This window comes from Microcaecilia unicolor, chromosome 8 (assembly GCF_901765095.1).
Source record: "Microcaecilia unicolor chromosome 8, aMicUni1.1, whole genome shotgun sequence".
NCBI classification, from domain to species: Eukaryota; Metazoa; Chordata; class Amphibia; order Gymnophiona; family Siphonopidae; genus Microcaecilia; species Microcaecilia unicolor.
In genome coordinates, this window is record NC_044038.1 from 131,890,327 (window position 1) to 131,911,242 (window position 20,916).

Consider the following 20,916-nt stretch of genomic DNA (forward strand, 5'->3'; position numbering starts at 1 on the left):
TGAGACACAAAGAGGCATATTTTCAAAGCACTTTGGGAGGCTAAGTTCCATAGGTTTCTATGGAACTTTGGGAGGCTAAGTGCTTTGAAAATAAGCCTCATAGGCATCTATCTAGATTGAAGGAGCAGAGACAAATGTTATTAGCACTTTGTAAAATGTGTGTGTAAATTGTAATTCCTCCCATGTCCCACCCTAACTTCTCCTGAGGTACCACACATCACCTAATGTTATAAAAAGACACCCACACATACAAAACGAAGTTCAACATTTAAATGTGTACTGTAAATTTTGCTTTTTTTACAGGATCATTCTGGGAGGGGTGGTGTTGGGATAATCATAATGAAGTTTAATATCAAAATCTTGAGGAAAGGATATAGGGATGTGAAAGTTAGAGACTAAAGGTTCAGCAGGGACCTACAGTTGCTTTGCACTGGCCCTGGGAACCACCATTTTCTCACCCTGTTGGGGTCTAGTGCTGCTTCCATAGTGCAGCCTGGCCTGATCTGTCAAGAAACCTTACTGGAGTCAGCAGTGTCAACGTGCACAGCTTGGCGAAGTTTGAATGTAAATGCCAATGCATTCTTTGACCTATAGATCAGTTATCAGGGGCAAGACCTGCAGGATTAGAAACTCTGCAGAAGTATAAATGGAATATTGTTAAACTGTTCTGCAACTGCTGTAATATTAGACATATTTGAAAAAGGAATAAAAGCTTGTTTTAAGGAAAGATCACTGGATAATGTCAGAGAAGCTTTAAGCTGCCTAATTAATTTGTGAAGGGCTTAGCTGCTGGCTCCCTGTTCTGTGTCATTCAAAAGATCTCATTGTATTTTTGTGTTTGCTATTCAGGATGTGAGCTTCCTAGACTTCAGTCTTTCATGTGGCTTTACCTTGGATGTGCTTGGTTGCTTTGCAGGGGGCGGACAACTGACTGGTATAACCGGGTTTTTGGTCACATGTGTGCTGCAGAGCTCCTCAGGATAAAAGATGCCTTCAAATCTCCAAACACAGACATGAAGGAGACAAACATTTGACATGACACCAAAAAGCAGGAACTGGAGCTAAACCATCAGCAGTGTACACCGACACCTTTAAATTAACATGCAAGACAGGAGCCCTGAGGAACCCAGCAGTGTCTGACTTTATTTATATCTAAACAAGTTTTCAGCTTTCACAGATGGAAACTGTATAAAATAACCTATTTAAACTGTACACAACATGTTTCTTTTCAAATGATGTGCATTGTTATCCCATTTAAAACTAAGACATGATGAAACTCATCGAATATGTTTAGTGAGCCTCTCCTCTGCCCAGTGAGTGATTTTGGCTGTTTGTGTTTTGGGATGGGTTACTCAATGCTGTGGCATGAGGAAAAGGTTCTGCCTCAACAAATGAATTTCTGCCCTGGTTTTGTGTGCTGTTGTGTCATTGAACAGGTCCAGTAAAGCTACGCAGACCATTCTCCAGTCAGAAGCTGTCACACTGCTCTCTGCAGCAGGAGTTTGTAGAATCTGAGCAATCCAAGGTTTTTCCTGGTTGCTGGAGACATAGGTCCTGAATGGTAAACCATTGTGCAAATTTGTATTGTTCTGATGACCAAGTGATCAATGTGGGTGGGCACAGGTACCCTCCCCCCAAGGTGCTCTGGCATCCCCTAACCTCCTACCCCAGTACCTTTTAAATCCTTCAGTGCTGGGCGAGCAGCGACTCATACTGGCTGCTCGCGCTGACCCCTGAATCTTCCCTCTGATGCAGCTTCCTGGCTCTGTGAAGGCAGCTGGTATGAGTCATTGTTGCTGCCGATCCAGCACTGAAGGATTTCAGTTACTGGGTGGGCGGTTGGCGAAGGAAGTTAAGAGATGCTGGATTGCTGGGAGTCTTCAGCTGGCAGGCCTTGGGGATCCCCACCAGCCACAAACCAGCAGTGCTGCTGCTGGGTGGGCCTGAGCTCAAAGTGGACTACACCTGCAGCTGACCAGCTGCATGTTACAATGTTTGGAGCTAACATTTCACAATCTAAATGACAAGCAGTGAAAAGCCCACTGCTCAATCTAGCTTTAGTTTGAAAAATCGCTACTCTATCCAGTCTGTTTCCCCACTAGTATGAGCCTCCAGAACTTCCCTTGTCTGCCTGCTCCCCCTCCCCAATTCTAAACTGTAGAAAGGCATTTTGCACCTCTTCACAAAGAGAGGTTCCCAAGCATCTTCATACTAGAAGTAGCCAAATCCCCCTTCAGAGGTAGCACCATATGACAGGTCTGTAAATACTGATATATAGTGCTGCTGTTTTCTGTATACATGTTCCCTCTAAATACAATGTTTATTTATGTTATAGAAATGATTTTTAGCTCCAATAGCAGAGAGGCTACTTCCCTTCCCCCTGCAGCGTTGGTAGGACATTATCCAGGGCTGGACCTAGGTTGTTTAAACTCACAGCAGCGCTAGGGTGAGGGAAACCGAGCATTTTAGTTTCCGGATTTGGTCAGTGCTTTTGAGGGGTGTGGGAAGGGGTCACAGTTTGTTGCCCCAGGAAATGCGTTATGACAAACGTGAACGGAAGTGAAAGAGGATGTCATTCCCCTTTTATCTTCTCCATAGTGTATTAAAACCCTATGTCCAGCCTTTTGCAATTTGTAGCTAAACAAAAGCTGAATGTGGCAGGGGCTTGGATTTGTTTTTATTCAGTGTCTAGATTCATATGATATGGAGAGAATGCTGTTCCTATTTGACTTGTTTTATTTTTAATAAAACATCTTCTTTGTAATTACTGTTATCTTAGAACTAACATTAAACGTTGTCAGATTCTTTCACTTGTTAAGATGCTTCTGTGTCTCCACTGATGTTTTTGATGCTGAAAGAATTCATGCCTTTTGTTTGTAGAGCTGGGAAGGGGGTAAGAATGCTGGAAGAGTTTTGATTTCTGTCCTTGCTAACTTTAAGGATGGGTGACTATACTTCTGAAAGCCCCTGACTTTTTCTCAGTGTCTGTAGCGGATTTCTTTTTTTAATTTGGAGTTTCTAACTCATATTCTAGTTGTTGGTGCTGTGCCTAGCCCTGAAGTGAAATTTCTAACTGTCTTCAGGGCTGGTGCATCCTAGTCAAAGCTTCAGCCTTGCACCCCCAACAATTAAAGGTCACCCTAACATCAGGATTAAAGGGGCAGTTTGAAAACAGGTTGCTGTCTCTGCCTTTCACATTGTGGCTGTTTGGATCTGTTGTTTGCTTTGACTGCAACTGCTCATTGCTGCTCCCCACAAGCTGAGTAATGCTGAGTCGTCCATAGTGTTTGCACCAACCCTGATGGCCTCCTGGGACCCTGCCAGTGAGTAGTATTTGCATGAATGAATTGCACTGCAAAAGCTTATAGAGCAGAGGTTCCCAGCCCAGTCCTTGGGACATACCTAGCCAGTCAGGTTTTCAGGAACCCCACAAGAGAAACTTGCATCCACTACCTCCATTGTATGTGTAACCCTGGCTTGCCCCTCTGTCAAAGCCCAGTTGGCAGTGAGGTTTATTAAACCACTCTTTTCACTTCTGTATCACTGTCCACAAAATAGCCTCTCTCTGGTTAAGGTTAACGTTCAAATAACTTTACTAATAGTTGGCAACAAACAAGTACAATAGCAGCAATTATCTTCCACTCTTCTGAATAGACGTGTACAAATTTGATGTTCTGAGAAATCCTCATTATATATATAACTATTCACAGCGGTTCTGCCAGTCCTTTACTCCCCTTCTCAACCATCCCATCCAGTAGAGCAATCTGGGGCTGTACATTGTCTGCTTTCCCATCAGGCAAGCACCTCACCAGGCTTTTCCTGGGCTGCCAGACCCCATCAGGACTGGACCTCCTGTCTGTCCTTACAGCAATCAGACTTGCAACTCTTCTCTCACAGCTGGTGTTGAACAGGAGGACCCCTCCCCCTGTTCTGCTCTTGGGAAGGTTCATTTTTTTTTTCTCTCTCTCTCTCTTCTGGAGTGCTGCAGAGTCCCTGCTTGGGTGGCAGACTCTTCTCCTGCCTCTGCCCCCCTGTTGCAATACCCAATAAGATACCCCCCCATGAGTCTTTTGCCTAATTTCCTTCTCCCCCTCCCCTAGTGACATCCACCCATCAATGTTATCATTCTCCCACATTAGCAGTACAGCTTATCAAACACTCATTTCCCCCCCCCCCCCCTGCTGAGGTTAACCAATCCCCCAGTCTGAGTAGCAAGCCCCCTTTTCATTTTTCTAGAGGATTACATATGTAAATCTATCTCAAGCATATTCACTGGGAGTATCCTGAAATCTGACTGTAGCCTAAGGACTGGGGTAAGCACCCCTAGTCCGAGTAATGAGGTTCAGTTTGCTGCTGTGTTGCAGCTGCTGAAAGCCTGCTTTCCACAGTAAAGCCACCCTGCTTCTCCCCAGTCTGGCTTCCTTGCACTCTCTTCTTTGTGACTTGTGATTTCATCTGAGATTTGACACAAAACCAAATGTACCTGGAAATCTTTAGTATTGTCTTCCTAGTGATGTTAAACCGTGGAGTACGGCAGCTAATACAACCCATATTAGGTCATCCTCCTTGTGTCTAGCTGCTGATGAATGCTGGGCAGGAGTGGTTGGTAAGACTTTGCCCCCCCCCCCCACACACACACTTTTTTTGGCTGCCATCTACCCCATTAAGATTATTGGCCCAGTTCAGGCAATTTTTGTCCCTTCTCTTGTTCTCTCAGCCAACTGTCATATACTTGCACAGTTCTGTTATTTAGAGCTAAACACTGGATGTGGTCATGCTATGATATATTTGATGAGATAAAACAATGGACATTTAAGAAAAGTAATGTTCCACAACTTTCCCTTTTTTATTGATCTAATTCCTTTTCGCTAGAATGTTTTATTTGCAGCAGACTAAATTCATAGCAGTAGAAGAGATAAAATACGACATTTCCAAATATCATTACTCTTGAAGATTTTATCATATAACAGAATATATAGAATCAGATTCTAACATGCCAGGAATGTTGGTTTGCTTTCCCCACCTTGTTAGTGTTGTATAAATCAAGATTGTACATAATAGAATGCATGAAAGAATACTTTTACAATATTTGTTTTACAAAATCTTTATAGTTAACTCCTGTAACTAGCCTTGGACATCCAACATGCTCATCGTGTATGTTAACAGACCTTGTGTAATAAAGGCACAGCACATGGATGCATGTATTCAGCTTGCTTTGGTGCAGCAAAGATAGGAAAGCTTGGAAGTTGTATGTCATATGCAAAGGATTGTGTTTGATGTGAGGTTCAGAGCTAACTTGATCCTGTCCTGGATTAACTGTAGGTGGCAGATGACTGTAGTGATCTGGTGCCACTCTATCATGCTGTCTACAGTGAGGCACCACCCTACCTGTAAACCACCAACCCATGAAAGACTGACAAATGGTTTATTAGGATTTATTTAGTTACATACTGGACTCTTATGAAGAAATTCACCCAAGGGTGTGTACAACTGATGCTTGACATATGACCTACAATTTTGTTAACAGCATATCAATAGTAAAATGCCAAATACAAGCATAAATACATTCAATGAAATAAACTTGGATATATGGCCAATGGGAATCTTGGTAACAGGACTAATGTGATGGTGGTGTAAGAAATATAAACATTTAGCAGAGCCTCTTTGTCATCTAGAGGCGTTGGTGATGGGAGAGAGCGTGAGGATGCATTCCTCTCCCTGATAATTTCATGCACATAAGTCCTCTCTACCAGACAGCAGCTCCTGTGGTATGTGCTGAAGGGGTGTGCCAAAGGAGCAGTGTGCCCTTAGAGCAGTGAACTTTTTCTACCAACATCATGGGGTTCTGCAGGGGTCTGTGCAGCAACTGCTGCTTTTTAACATATTTATAAATGATCTAGAGATGGGAATAACTAGCGAGGTAAGTAAATTTGCTAATTACACAACATAAAGTTGTTAAAGCGCAAGAGGACTGTGAAAATTTACAAAAGGACCTTATGAGACTAGGAATCCAAATGGCAGATGAGGAGCAAGTGCATTGTGATGCATGTGGGAAAGAGGAAACCAAACCATAGCTACATAATGCAAGGTTCCACATTAGGCGTCACCAACCAGGAAAGGGATCTAGGTGTCATTGTTCTTCCGTGAACAGTGCGATATCCATTCCATTCCTATATGTACCTTTACCAGCCAATCGTAGTTCTTCTCCAGTATTTTCTTCCATGAACACACAACAGAAGTATTTGTTTACCACTTTTGCTTTTTCATCATTGCTCTCCACATAGCTGTTCATAGCATCATTCAGTCACAATTCCATTTTTAACATTCTTCCTTTCATTAATATACCTGCAAGTTTTCTTGTCTCCCTTCCTTGCATTTCTAGCCATATGTTCTACTGCCTCTGTTTTCGTAAGATGTATCTCCCTCTTGGCTGCTTTCAGTTTCATCTTCTTGAGTTTTCCTGTACATCATGAACAACTCTTTTGCCTTTATTTTCTCAGGCACTTGTTTGGAGAATCATATTGACTTCCTTTTTTTCTTGCTTTTTTAGTGTCCTTATGTAAAGGCCAGTAGCCATTTTAATAGATCCTTTGATGGCAAAGACAGTGGTCTAGGCTCAGAGTTACGGGTTGTGCAGCAAGCAAGTCCATGTGTGAGGTGTATGAACACATTAATGGCTTGGGGAAGAGCCAGGCTTTCACCTGCTTCCTGAAGCAGATGTAGGCTCATGTTAGAAGTAGCCCCGTGAGTTCCAGTGTGTGGAAGCCTGAAGTGGCTTGTTGGCGTGGCTGGTTTTTTTTTTTTTTTTTATTATTATTAGGGTACAGATATTGATGCTTGGTCTCAAAGGTGTGTAGAGGGCTAACATTCTTTAAGTACTCTGGCCCATTTTGTCTTAGAAAAAAAACAAGAAAAAGACATAGGCCTTCAGACTCTACTCTGCAAACAGATCTCGTAGGGTAGACCAGTGGTATTCACTGGCTGTCCTCAAGGGCCACAAACAGACTTCTGTTTTCAAGGATACCCCAAATATGTCTTAAGACAGATTTGCATTCAATGAAGTAAGATGCACGAAAATTTCTCTCATATTCACTAGGCACATCCTGTTGGCCAGCCTCTGCTTTGGTTTGGTTGTACTGTCTACGTGGAACTTTTCCTGTTTACTGTGCCTGTTCCAGGTTTGACTATGGCATTCCAACCATGCGAAAAAGTGATTAGTTTTCCAGCGGAGAGGCTTCAACATCTCGGATATACAGATACCACATGACGAAGAGATGTCTTCATGTGCAGCTACAACTGTAGCAGACCTTTGGACTGATGTTATACGAACCAAAGAGGACATCGTTTGCAATGACACATTTTATAGCACTGATCAATTATTGTTGTGCTAAGATGATTCCAAGGGGACTGAGAATTATAAAAGCCCCTACGTTTTTAGATAATCAGGCATGTTTGGACCAGTGGACCTCTATTCTAAATAAATGTTCTTTAGACCTGATGATTTTATTAGCAGAGACTGCAAAAAAGAAGAGTGAAGAATTGCGCCCTGCAGTAGATGAGAAATTATGAGTACTTAAAGAAGTTGATCCGAATTTTGAAATGGTACTACCAGACATGAACAAACGGATCGATGGGTTCAGACATATGGGTCCTCTTGCCCAAGGAGTGAATAAGCGAATCTGTATCTGTTTCTATGCTGTAGTTGCTGAACTTTCTCTACCACAGAAGTACAACTTGGCCACTATTTTTCTAGAACCTCCAGTTCAAAACAGCCTGTTTTTGAATGGTCTTTTCCCCTTTATCTCTTGTCATTTTGGTCCCATTTCTCTAAAATTTCAGAGCATTATTTTGTCAATCGACAGACAGATGGACATTCCAAACCCCTTTATGTATATTTTGAAATATTTTTGTTGAGTTGAAAAAATTAAAAGGCATTAAACACAATCTTAGCAATTTCTTTATTAGTTGATTGAGAAAATGTAGATCCTTACACAGTCGGACAGCATGGAGGTGATCACATCTTCTGCACAGGTTTAAGTCCCAGGATGTCAAAGCCCTTTGCCATGATGGCAGATGTGGCGTCACAAAGCAACATTCGACACATGTTCACCTTCACAATATTACCTGCAAGGACAAAGTACACAGTGTCACCTCACTCCAGACCTTAGCAAATGCTCTTACACAAAATAGGAGATTTTGGATAGTTTTAACTAAAATGACCATTTAGGGATCTTGAAAGTTTGCTCAAGGTACTCCCTGGTAATTATCTGAACCCTTGAGCAATCACACTTCCACCACTCCTTCCTTCTCCCATAAGAATTTCTATACTGGGCCAGCTAAGCTTTTATCAAGCCCTGCATCCTGTTCCAACAGTCACTGATCCAGGTCACAATTTATTTTTCAGGACTGTTTTTTTCTCAGCTCTACAGCTTATGGACTTTTCTTTCAGAAACTTCTCCAACCCTTTTGTTTTAAACCCAGCTATACTAAGAGCTTTTACCACATCCTCTGGCAATGAATTCTACAGCTTAACTGTGCAAAGAGCAAAAGTATATAGTGGCCTAGTGGTTAGGGTGGTGGACTTTGGTCCTGGGGAACTGAGGAACTGAGTTTGATTCCCACTTCAGGCACAGGCAGCTCCTTGTGACTCTGGGCAAGTCACTTAACCCTCCATTGCCCCATGTAAGCCACATTGAGCCTGCCATGAGTGGGAAAGCGCGGGGTACAAATGTAACAATAAAAATAAATAAATGTAAAACGTAAAAGTCCTTAATGAATTTAAAAAAACGAAGAATGCACCAAAAAAACAAGTCTTTAATGTTCGGTACGGTATTGTAAAAAGTACAATGCATTAAAGATTCGTTAAATTGGTGTAATCCCCATCGGTAATCGGCCCCTAAAGCATGTGCAAAGCAGCCAAGCGTTATGCTGGCTGCTCTGCGCATGCCACAAATGTCAAAACAAACAAAAAAAAACCAACACAAACACGTGGCTCCCCGCTTTCCCCTGCATAAAATATAAAATCTAAACAAACATCAAAAAAAGGATTCCGCCTTACCGGGCCCGCGCAGCGCCTCTCACCCCTGTGTGAAGGCGCTGCACGGGCAAGAAGAACAGCAGCTGATCGACGAGTCTTCAGGATGTCTCTCCTTCCCTGACCTGGGCACGCCCCCGTCTGACGTAAGCAACCTACGTAGTTACTACGTCAGACGGGGGCGTGCCCAGGTCAGGGAAGGAGAGACGTCCTGAGGACTCGTCGATTAGCTGCTGTTCTTCTTGCCTGTGCAGCGCCTTCGCACAGAGGTGAGAGGCCCTGCGCAGGCCCGGTAAGGCGGAGGGGGGAGCGGCGGCGACGACCTCAGGGGGGCGGGGCTGTGGTGGGAGGAGAAAGACAGGAAGGGAGGGGGGGCCCCGGCGCTGCAAAAGTTTTGATTTTTATTTTGAGTATTTAATACAGGGTAAAGCAGGGAGCAGCGGCGACCTCTGGGGGGGGGGGGGGGGAGGGGCAAGGCAGTCCATACAGGACACTCCTGATAAACACCTTTGCCCCCTCCCGATCCTTTTTTGATGTTTGTTTTGATTTTCAATTTTATGCAGGGGAAAGCGTGTTTGTGTTGTTTATCTCACTTTTGTTTTTAAACATGCCAGCTTGGATTTTTATGCTGCAGGGGGAAGCGGGGAGATGACAGCTCAGGCCTTAACGACAGGTCTGACCTCACGTTAAATTTATCACGGTAAATGATTCGTTGCAATCGTCGGTATGGTTAGTGCATCCCGAATTGTCCACATTTCAATGGTAGTTACTCATTTGCATTCCATTTTCATTAGCTGCTAGCGTCGTCGGAAAATGGCCTTTAATGCATGCTACGGTTGAAAATTTCTTCGTTAAAGGGTCGTTAAGGTTTAATGCATCTGGGCCTTTGTGTGCTAAACAAAGTTGGGCACCCAATTTTATAGGATTACAGGGATGGTGATCAAGTCAACATTTATTAACTGCCTTTATGAAGAAATTCACTCAAGGCAGTGTACAGTACGTACAGTTTTAACATCAAACTTCTAATTTTGTTAACAGCATAATAGTAAAATGAAGTATAAACAAATACAATGGAAGAGGAAAACTTGAAAATAGGAAATTGAAACCTAATAATAAGACTACCATAAAACAGGATCAAAAATATACACATTTAACAGCACTGTAATTCAAATAACAGAGATATAATACGATGCAAGTGATGGAATATCTAAAGTATGCATTAGAATATTCAAATAACATTGCTAGTAACGCTTTTCTACAATACAGCTTACTATATAGATGAGGGGCCAAATGCAGATATACACTTGGAGACAAGATGCGTGGTACGGTTGGGATAAATAAGTGGGTGGCTAAACCAGTTAATTAAAATACATGGAACTGGTTTAAGTTACAGTGGGTGTAGCAAGCAATAGAGAGACACTATGATATTCTCTGTTTTATTCTCTATTCATTCCCTAATCCTTAACACTGTATGCTTTTGTAGCCACGAATCACACACACCCTGAACAGAGGATTTCAAAACATTCTTGTTTTCCTCTATGGACACTCTTAAGAGGAAACCTAACACTGATTCTTTTTTCCCCTGTGTAGATAGATCACTCTGCACTTGTCCACATTTAATTTCATCTGCTCATTGGATGACCATAGTCTCAATCTTGCAAGTACCTGCAATTCTCACAATCCATTTTTAGAACCTTTGAATAATTTTGTATCAGCTGCAGCTCTGATCACTTCACCTTTCCTTTTCCAGATCATTTATTAAAGTTAAAAAGCATGGGCTACAGTAATTGAGCTGGTCAATTAATTTGTCCTTTGTTAGTTTCTCTAATTTCTCTTAGCATTCCATCTGTTCATTCTGACCAGGTGGACAGTATAGCCCCACCAATATTCTCTTCCCTTCACACATTGAATTTCTATGCAAAATGTTTCTACAGTGCATATAGCTTCCTGCAGAACTTTCCTTCTGTTTGATTGAATGCTCTAACATATAGTGCCTCCCTTCCACCAATCTGATCCTTCCTTTCCTATTATAATTTCCCACTGGTTATCCTCCTTCCACCATGACTCCAAGATTTCAGTTGAATCTACCTCCTCATTTAGTGCTATGAATACTTTTGAGTATGATTTTTTGTTTGTATTTAAAATGCAGCCAACAGGGATAATTTGAATCTTTCAGTCCTGTCTGCTCATTATTTACAGGCACCTGAGCTACTTTTGCCTTTCTTGTGTAAGGCTTGTAAGGCTTCTTTAACTTCCCTGTTTTGTTAGTATCCTTCAGAGATATTTCACTCTGAACCATACACTGCATAGGGAATGTAAGCTGCTCTGTCTCCTTTTTAAAGGTTAGTGCCAGCAGCCAAGTTCTAGCCTGGTTAAGGTACAGTGCATTCTTTCAGAATTGGCCTCCTCTTTCCTAAAACACTGCCCAGTTCCTGACATAAAGACCTCTTCCCTACACCACTGTCTTAGCTCTCCCTGCCTTTGGGGTCCAATAGGTGGAACTGGGTGTTCTGGATTTCCAAAGCATCACGCCCCTATCTTGCTATATCATTGGTATCCACATTTATGATGATAGCTGTGTCTAAAATCCACTCTGACGAATGACATCTATAACATTTGCACCATGCAGGTACATTACCAAGCAATCCTCCTGTCCACCAGCTTCCCAGCTATCTACATGCCTAACTGACCATACAAACTCCTCCTTCTTGGGTATAAGCAGCCCATCTTTGGTGCAAGAGGATGCTACACTACCTTGAGGGCAGATCCTAGCTAAAGAACCAGTTACTGCCACAGCAAGGTGATGCTCTTTTCCAGCAACCTTGTTCCTCCAAGGAAATCAGCAACAAGTACTGACCTCATTCACGTTTTAGGCACCTAAACTTAGGAATTAAAGTAATGTAGTTGCCACATTAGTCAACTTAAAAACACAGAAGTAAAAGTTAACTAATGGACAATAAAAGACTATTTAAAAAGGGCATACTTTTGTAAATTTAAGTTCTTAGTAGGGATCAAGAGGGGAAGAGTGCCAAAAATTTAATTTAGGAAGGTCTAAGAACCTAACTCTTCAGCCTTCTTGATCCTTAATTGTGAAAGTCAGAGATCAAGCAAGGTCAATGGCGATGTGAACTAGATCAGATTAGCTGAACTAGTCTCTCTTTTAGGCCTAGCAGTTTCCAACAGGGCTGGTTCAATCAGAGCTAGACTACAGTAGCACGAGTCTTCAGTCATAACTACCCAGGACTTTTCTTCTTTTACCCCCTCCCTCCCCTCCCAAAATATTGCCCAGCCACTGCAGCAATAGTCCTTAATCAAGGGCCACAAACCACATCTTCCTCCAGAGCCTGATATACAGACACCCTGTTTAGGCACTAGGTGTCACTATTGTACAGTTTGTGAATTCTACCTCTGCAGCCATCCTGGGCAGAAGCCTGCTCTGGAAATCAAACCCAGGTCTTCTGTACCGCATCATACAGCTGCGGTAAGAGAAGCACCTGGCCAGCCCAATACTATTCTTTTCTACTGGCCATCATGTCACAGAAACATAACGCACATGCGTCTTCTCCGAGGAGACACAGGTACCACTGGTGACAGCTGATGCAGCCACCATGGTGGTGATTTATTTGGGCATTATCTACATTGAGCTCACCAGTTTGTCTGTCCTTTTCCACGCAGTAACAGTTGTCATAGAACTCAGTGAAGGTAGTTGCCAGCTCATAGAGGTAGTCACAGAGAGTGTGCAAAAGCAAATCTTCAAGGATTTTCTGCAGGACCTCAGGGAATCTCAGAATGCACTTGCCCAACTTCCACTCCTTCTCATGTTCCAACAGGATCTCAGTTTCCCGAGCAGCCTTCTGCAACATCTCTTCATCAATGTTAGCTAGGCGAGCTATGGACCTGTCAAATAGAATGAATTACATTCCATCACTTAACAGACCAACTCGGTGAGTTTTGGTTCCTTATAGCCTACTTGACATTATATTCCTTAAACCCCTTGTTGCATTCATGAATTAGCCAAGCCTCTCTCTAAAAATAACCAAAGGTGATAAATGTATAACAGGAATGTTTTAAGTCAGTTTTCACTTTGAACTCGAGAGTAAATGGCTGAAACAATTATCTAAAGGACTCTCTGACTTGTCCCTACACAAACTCTGCCTTGTTGAGCCATACATACAGGAAATCTACTATGTTAACATTTACCTTTCAAAAAGGAAACGAAAAAAAAAAAGAGGAAAATAATAATAAAAAAAATTAATAATAATCTAAAAGGAGCAGCTGCAAAGTTTACTAGTTTACATCAGGTATGCATGTTGTTCAAAAATACCATCCTGGAAGTCCAGACCCAATATATTCTATGTATTAAAAAAAGGCAGAAGGAAGGCTAAACAACAGCTAGCATGATTTAAAAGAAAGGTGAAGGAGGCTATTATAGCTGAAGGGAGTGAAGAAGAAGCCTAATGAGAACCTAGGGAACTGGGTTTGTGATACTAGACAAGTTACTTAACTCTCCATTGTCTCAAGTACAAAACTTAGATTGTGGGCCCACTAGGGACAGACAAAGTACATATATGTAACATGTAAACCACTTGAGTTGTACTACAGAAAGCTGATATATCAAGAACATAATAAACAATCATATTAAAGGATCCGAATGAAGATAATAGGAAAGAGCATAAGGAACGGCAAGTTACATGCAAAGCACTGATCAGAAAGGCAAAGAGAATTTGAAAAGAAGCATGCTTCAGAGGAAAAAACACACACAATTTTTTCTTGGGTATATTTAAAGCAAGAAGCTGGTAAGAGAATTAGTTGGACCATTAGATGATCCAGGGGCACTCAGGGAGGCCAAGGTCAAGATGGAGAGACTACATGAATTTCTTGCTTTGGTCTTCAAAGGAAAATGTGGAGGAAATATCCATGCCAGAATTGGTATTTAACAGTGATGAGTCGGAGGAACTGAAACAATTCTCTGTAAACCTGGAAAATGTAAAGAGAAATTAGGTCTTAACCTAAAATTTTCTTTCCATTAGTCCTGCTCACTGTTCCAGAAATCTAGCAATTGTGGGCTTGGAAGCCATGAGGCTAAGCCTCTGTTTACCAAAAAGCACAGTCTGTCCGATTTGCGAAACTCATTCGTGACTTTCATATATCTAATGAGGACTCTACACACATCAAGAAGTTTCAAGGAAAAATACTGAGGATCTTTGTCCTCTCTGCGAAAGGACAGAAGCTCCACAGATTGGTTGAGATAAAATGCTGATAGCACTTTTGGAAGAAAGGAAGGAACCATGCGCAGGGAGACCCTGCCTCCAAAAAGGGAAGAAAGGGACTCCGACAAGCTTCAGGGATCCCTGAAGCTCTGAAACCCTATGTACTGATGCAACAGCCACCAAGAATGCTGTCTTTAGTGTAAGATCTTTCAAGGTGGTCTTCCAGAGTGGATCAAAAGGAGGCTTCTGAAGAGCCCAAAGGACTAAATTAAGGTTCCACTCTGGACACAGCATACAAAAGGGAGGGTACAAGCAGCCCGCTCCCCACAAGAATCGAATGATATCTGGGTCAGCCACCAAGAGATATCTTCTGTAGTCGGTTCATGAAACAAGCCAAAGCCACAGGCTGAACTTTTAGAGAACGCAATACCAATCCTTTCTGAAGATCTGCCTGGAGAAATGCTAGATGTGAGCGATGTGAGCGATCTTCGCGGAGAAGGAAGTCCGCACTCAGGACACCAGCCCTCGAACGTCCTCCACACCCTTGCATACACCATGGATGTAGAGTGTTTCCGAGCCTGAAGCAAAGTAGCAATGACTGAAACATAAAAACCTTTGTGTCTCAACTGAGTCCTTTCAATGGCGAAGCTGTAAGACCAAAGGGGCACGGATCCTCCATGAGCACCAGACCTTACTTCAGTAGGCCATGTACCTGCGGAAGACGGAGAGGATCCTTGCCCAGCAGTCAAATCAGGTCCGCATACCAACGGCTTCAGTGGCCAAACCGGGGGCTATGAGAATTATTCGACCCCAGAGCAATGCGATTTTTTTCAAACACACAGTCTACCATAGGCCAAGGAGGGAAGACAGTAGATGCGTCTCCGGCCAGGGCTGCAGTATGGCATTGATCTGCATCAAGCCCGGTTCTTTCCAAATTGGGCACTCTGACATTCCCTTTCGTTGCCATCAAATCCAGAAGCAGAGAACCCCCATTGGTCCACTATCAGCTGAAACCCTGGTTGGATAGTTCTCATTCTCCTGGGTCCAAGGAGTGCCTGCTGAGAAAGCCTGCCTCCATATTCAAGGACGCAGTGATGTGAGCCGCCGACAAACGGAGAAGATTTTTCTTCATCCAGCACGAGGGAGGCCACCTCCACACCATCGGATGGCTGTGGGTCCCACCTTGCTTGTTGATACAGTGGTGGAAATAAGTATTTGATCCCTTGCTGATTTTGTAAGTTTGCCCACTGACAAAGACATGAGCAGCCCATAATTGAAGGGTAGGTTATTGGTAACAGTGAGAGATAGCACATCACAAATTAAATCCGGAAAATCACATTGTGGAAAGTATATGAATTTATTTGCATTCTGCAGAGGGAAATAAGTATTTAATCCCTCTGGCAAACAAGACCTAATACTTGGTGGCAAAACCCTTGTTGGCAAGCACAGCGGTCAGACGTCTTCTGTAGTTGATGATGAGGTTTGCACACATGTCAGGAGGAATTTTGGTCCACTCCTCTTTGCAGATCATCTCTAAATCATTAAGAGTTCTGGGCTGTCGCTTGGCAACTCGCAGCTTCAGCTCCCTCCATAAGTTTTCAATGGGATTAAGGTCTGGTGACTGGCTAGGCCACTCCATGACCCTAATGTGCTTCTTCCTGAGCCACTCCTTTGTTGCCTTGGCTGTATGTTTTGGGTCATTGTCGTGCTGGAAGACCCAGCCACGACCCATTTTTAAGGCCCTGGCGGAGGGAAGGAGGTTGTCACTCAGAATTGTACGGTACATGGCCCCATCCATTCTCCCATTGATGCGGTGAAGTAGTCCTGTGCCCTTAGCAGAGAAACACCCCCAAAACATAACATTTCCACCTCCATGCTTGACAGTGGGGACGGTGTTCTTTGGGTCATAGGCAGCATTTCTCTTCCTCCAAACACGGCGAGTTGAGTTCATGCCAAAGAGCTCAATTTTTGTCTCATCTGACCACAGCACCTTCTCCCAATCACTCTCGGCATCATCCAGGTGTTCACTGGCAAACTTCAGACGGGCCGTCACATGTGCCTTCCGGAGCAGGGGGACCTTGCGGGCACTGCAGGATTGCAATCCGTTATGTCGTAATGTGTTACCAATGGTTTTCGTGGTGACAGTGGTCCCAGCTGCCTTGAGATCATTGACAAGTTCCCCCCTTGTAGTTGTAGGCTGATTTCTAACCTTCCTCATGATCAAGGATACCCCACGAGGTGAGATTTTGCGTGGAGCCCCAGATCTTTGTCGATTGACAGTCATTTTGTACTTCTTCCATTTTCTTACTATGGCACCAACAGTTGTCTCCTTCTCGCCCAGCGTCTTACTGATGGTTTTGTAGCCCATTCCAGCCTTGTGCAGGTGTATGATCTTGTCCCTGACATCCTTAGACAGCTCCTTGCTCTTGGCCATTTTGTAGAGGTTAGAGTCTGACTGATTCACTGAGTCTGTGGACAGGTGTCTTTCATACAGGTGACCATTGCCGACAGCTGTCTGTCATGCAGGTAACGAGTTGATTTGGAGCATCTACCTGGTCTGTAGGGGCCAGATCTCTTACTGGTTGGTGGGGGATCAAATACTTATTTCCCTCTGCAGAATGCAAATAAATTCATATACTTTCCACAATGTGATTTTCCGGATTTAATTTGTGATGTGCTATCTCTCACTGTTACCAATAACCTACCCTTCAATTATGGGCTGCTCATGTCTTTGTCAGTGGGCAAACTTACAAAATCAGCAAGGGATCAAATACTTATTTCCACCACTGTATATGCCACTGTTGCATTGATGGAGAAAACTCAGACTGGGGCCCCCACCAGAAAGTCATTCCGCACTGCCCTGAGCTCCAATAGATTTGTTGACCCCAGAGACACCTGTTCCATCCAGGTGCTTTGTGCCACATTGAACTTATAATGAACTCCCCATCCCAACTTGCTGCTATCTGTTGTCACCACCTCCCACTGTGTTTTTGGAAAGAGAGCTCCAACAGTCAAATTCCTGGGCGACAACCTCCACTGTATATTCTGTCTGGCAACCAGCATCCAAGGAAGATGAAGGTTATACTTCTGTGACACCGGAGACCAGTGGCTGAGAAGAGATTCCTGTAAAGCGAATGCTACATACCTGTAGAAGGTATTCTCCGAGGACAGCAGGCTGATTGTTCTCACTGATGGGTGACGTCCACGGCAGCCCCTCCAATCAGAAACTTCACTAGCAAAGGCCTTTGCTAGTCCTCGCGCGCCCATGCGCACCGCGCATGCGCGGCCGTCTTCCCGCCCGAACCGGCTCGTGTTCGTCAGTCCCGTATGTAGCAAGACAAAGACAAGGGAAGACACAACTCCAAAGGGGAGGCGGGCGGGTTTGTGAGAACAATCAGCCTGCTGTCCTCGGAGAATACCTTCTACAGGTATGTAGCATTCGCTTTCTCCGAGGACAAGCAGGCTGCTTGTTCTCACTGATGGGGTATCCCTAGCCCCCAGGCTCACTCAAAACAACAACCATGGTCAATTGGGCCTCGCAACGGCGAGGACATACAGTGGTGGAAATAAGTATTTGATCCCTTGCTGATTTTGTAAGTTTGCCCACTGACAAAGACATGAGCAGCCCATAATTGAAGGGTAGGTTATTGGTAACAGTGAGAGATAGCACATCACAAATTAAATCCGGAAAATCACATTGTGGAAAGTATATGAATTTATTTGCATTCTGCAGAGGGAAATAAGTATTTGATCCCCCACCAACCAGTAAGAGATCTGGCCCCTACAGACCAGGTAGATGCTCCAAATCAACTCGTTACCTGCATGACAGACAGCTGTCGGCAGTGGTCACCTGTATGAAAGACACCTGTCCACAGACTCAGTGAATCAGTCAGACTCTAACCTCTACAAAATGGCCAAGAGCAAGGAGCTGTCTAAGGATGTCAGGGACAAGATCATACACCTGCACAAGGCTGGAATGGGCTACAAAACCATCAGTAAGACGCTGGGCGAGAAGGAGACAACTGTTGGTGCCATAGTAAGAAAATGGAAGAAGTACAAAATGACTGTCAATCGACAAAGATCTGGGGCTCCACGCAAAATCTCACCTCGTGGGGTATCCTTGATCATGAGGAAGGTTAGAAATCAGCCTACAACTACAAGGGGGGAACTTGTCAATGATCTCAAGGCAGCTGGGACCACTGTCACCACGAAAACCATTGGTAACACATTACGACATAACGGATTGCAATCCTGCAGTGCCCGCAAGGTCCCCCTGCTCCGGAAGGCACATGTGACGGCCCGTCTGAAGTTTGCCAGTGAACACCTGGATGATGCCGAGAGTGATTGGGAGAAGGTGCTGTGGTCAGATGAGACAAAAATTGAGCTCTTTGGCATGAACTCAACTCGCCGTGTTTAGAGGAAGAGAAATGCTGCCTATGACCCAAAGAACACCGTCCTCACTGTCAAGCATGGAGGTGGAAATGTTATGTTTTGGGGGTGTTTCTCTGCTAAGGGCACAGGACTACTTCACCGCATCAATGGGAGAATGGATGGGGCCATGTACCGTACAATTCTGAGTGACAACCTCCTTCCCTCCGCCAGGGCCTTAAAAATGGGTCGTGGCTGGGTCTTCCAGCACGACAATGACCCAAAACATACAGCCAAGGCAACAAAGGAGTGGCTCAGGAAGAAGCACATTAGGGTCATGGAGTGGCCTAGCCAGTCACCAGACCTTAATCCCATTGAAAACTTATGGAGGGAGCTGAAGCTGCGAGTTGCCAAGCGACAGCCCAGAACTCTTAATGATTTAGAGATGATCTGCAAAGAGGAGTGGACCAAAATTCCTCCTGACATGTGTGCAAACCTCATCATCAACTACAGAAGACGTCTGACCGCTGTGCTTGCCAACAAGGGTTTTGCCACCAAGTATTAGGTCTTGTTTGCCAGAGGGATTAAATACTTATTTCCCTCTGCAGAATGCAAATAAATTCATATACTTTCCACAATGTGATTTTCCGGATTTAATTTGTGATGTGCTATCTCTCACTGTTACCAATAACCTACCCTTCAATTATGGGCTGCTCATGTCTTTGTCAGTGGGCAAACTTACAAAATCAGCAAGGGATCAAATACTTATTTCCACCACTGTAACTGAGATTGACCTAAAAAATTTACCAACTAACTGAGAGTGCAGCCTGGAACAGAACAAACAGGGCCCTCGGGGGGTGGAGTTGGATCCTAAAGCCCAAACAGGTTCTGAAGAACTGACTGCCCGAACCGACTGTTGCGTCGGGTATCCTGCTGCAGGCAGTAATGAGATGTGAATGTGTGGACAGATGACCACGTCGCAGCTTTGCAAATTTCTTCAATAGAGGCTGACTTCAAGTGGGCTACCGACGCTGCCATGGCTCTAACATTATGAGCCGTGACATGACCCTCAAGAGCCAGCCCAGCCTGGGCGTAAGTGAAGGAAATGCAATCTGCTAGCCAATTGGATATGGTGCGTTTCCCCACAGCCACTCCCCTCCTATTGGGATCAAAAGAAACAAACAATTGGGCGGACTGTCTGTTGGGCTGTGTCCGCTCCAGGTAGAAGGCCAATGCTCTCTTGCAGTCCAATGCGTGCAGCTGACGTTCAGCAGGGCAGGAATGAGGACGGGGAAAGAATGTTGGCAAGACAATTGACTGGTTCAGATGGAACTCCGACACAACCTTCGGCAAGAACTTAGGGTGAGTGCGGAGGACTACTCTGTTATGATGAAATTTGGTGTAAGGGGCCTGGGCTACCAGGGCCTGAAGCTCACTGACTCTACGAGCTGAAGTAACTGCCACCAAGAAAATGACCTTCCAGGTCAAGTACTTCAGATGGCAGGAATTCAGTGGCTCAAAAGGAGGTTTCATCAGCTGGGTGAGAACGACATTGAGATCCCATGACACTGTAGGAGGCTTGACAGGGGCTTTGAAAAAGCAAACCTCTCATGAAGCGAACAACTAAAGGCTGTCCTGAGATCGGCTTACCTTCCACACGGTAATGGTATGCACTGATTGCACTAAGGTGAACCCTTACAGAGTTGGTCTTGAGACCAGACTCAGACAAGTGCAGAAGGTATTCAAGCAGGGTCTGTGTAGGACAAGAGCGAGGATCTAGGGCCTTGCTGTCACACCAGACGGCAAACCTCCTCCACAGAAAGAAGTAACTCCTCTTGGTGGAATCTTTCCTGGAAGCAAGCAAGATACGGGAGACACCCTCTGACAGACCCAAAGAGGCAAAGTCTACGCTCTCAACATCCAGGCCGTGAGAGCCAGGGACCGGAGGTTGGGATGCAGAAGCGCCCCTTCGTCCTGCGTGATGAGGGTCGGAAAACACTCCAATCTCCACGGTTCTTCGGAGGACAACTCCAGAAGAAGAGGGAACCAGATCTGACGCGGCCAAAAAGGAGCAATCAGAATCATGGTGCCTCGGTCTTGCTTGAGTTTCAACAAAGTCTTCCCCACCAGAGGTATGGGAGGATAAGCATACAGCAGACCCTCCCCCCAGTCCAGGAGGAAGGCATCCGATGCCAGTCTGCCGTGGGCCTGAAGCCTGGAACAGAACTGAGGGACTTTGTGGTTGGCTCGAGATGCGAAGAGATCTACCAAGGGGGTGCCCCACACCTGGAAGATCTGTCGCAC

The 20,916-nt window shown here is 44.3% G+C and overlaps 2 protein-coding genes across 2 annotated transcripts in view; one reads left to right on the top strand and one right to left on the bottom strand.

Moving 5' to 3' along the window:
* The window catches only part of LOC115475654 (rho GTPase-activating protein 7-like), an 88,141-nt gene extending 85,333 nt beyond the window's left edge, over window positions 1-2,808 (top strand). The window contains exon 14 of the mRNA XM_030211558.1: window positions 917-2,808. Coding sequence (XP_030067418.1) covers window positions 917-1,034 — 118 coding nt within the window. The 3' untranslated portion in view covers window positions 1,035-2,808. The remainder of the gene's footprint in view (window positions 1-916) is intronic.
* Window positions 2,809-7,944: 5,136 nt separating this feature from the next.
* RARS1 (arginyl-tRNA synthetase 1) overlaps window positions 7,945-20,916 on the bottom strand; it is a 190,043-nt gene continuing 177,071 nt past the window's right edge. The window contains exons 15-16 of the mRNA XM_030211798.1: window positions 12,684-12,931; window positions 7,945-8,124 (exon numbers count right to left, since the gene is read on the bottom strand). Coding sequence (XP_030067658.1) covers window positions 8,015-8,124; window positions 12,684-12,931 — 358 coding nt within the window. The 3' untranslated portion in view covers window positions 7,945-8,014. The remainder of the gene's footprint in view (window positions 8,125-12,683; window positions 12,932-20,916) is intronic.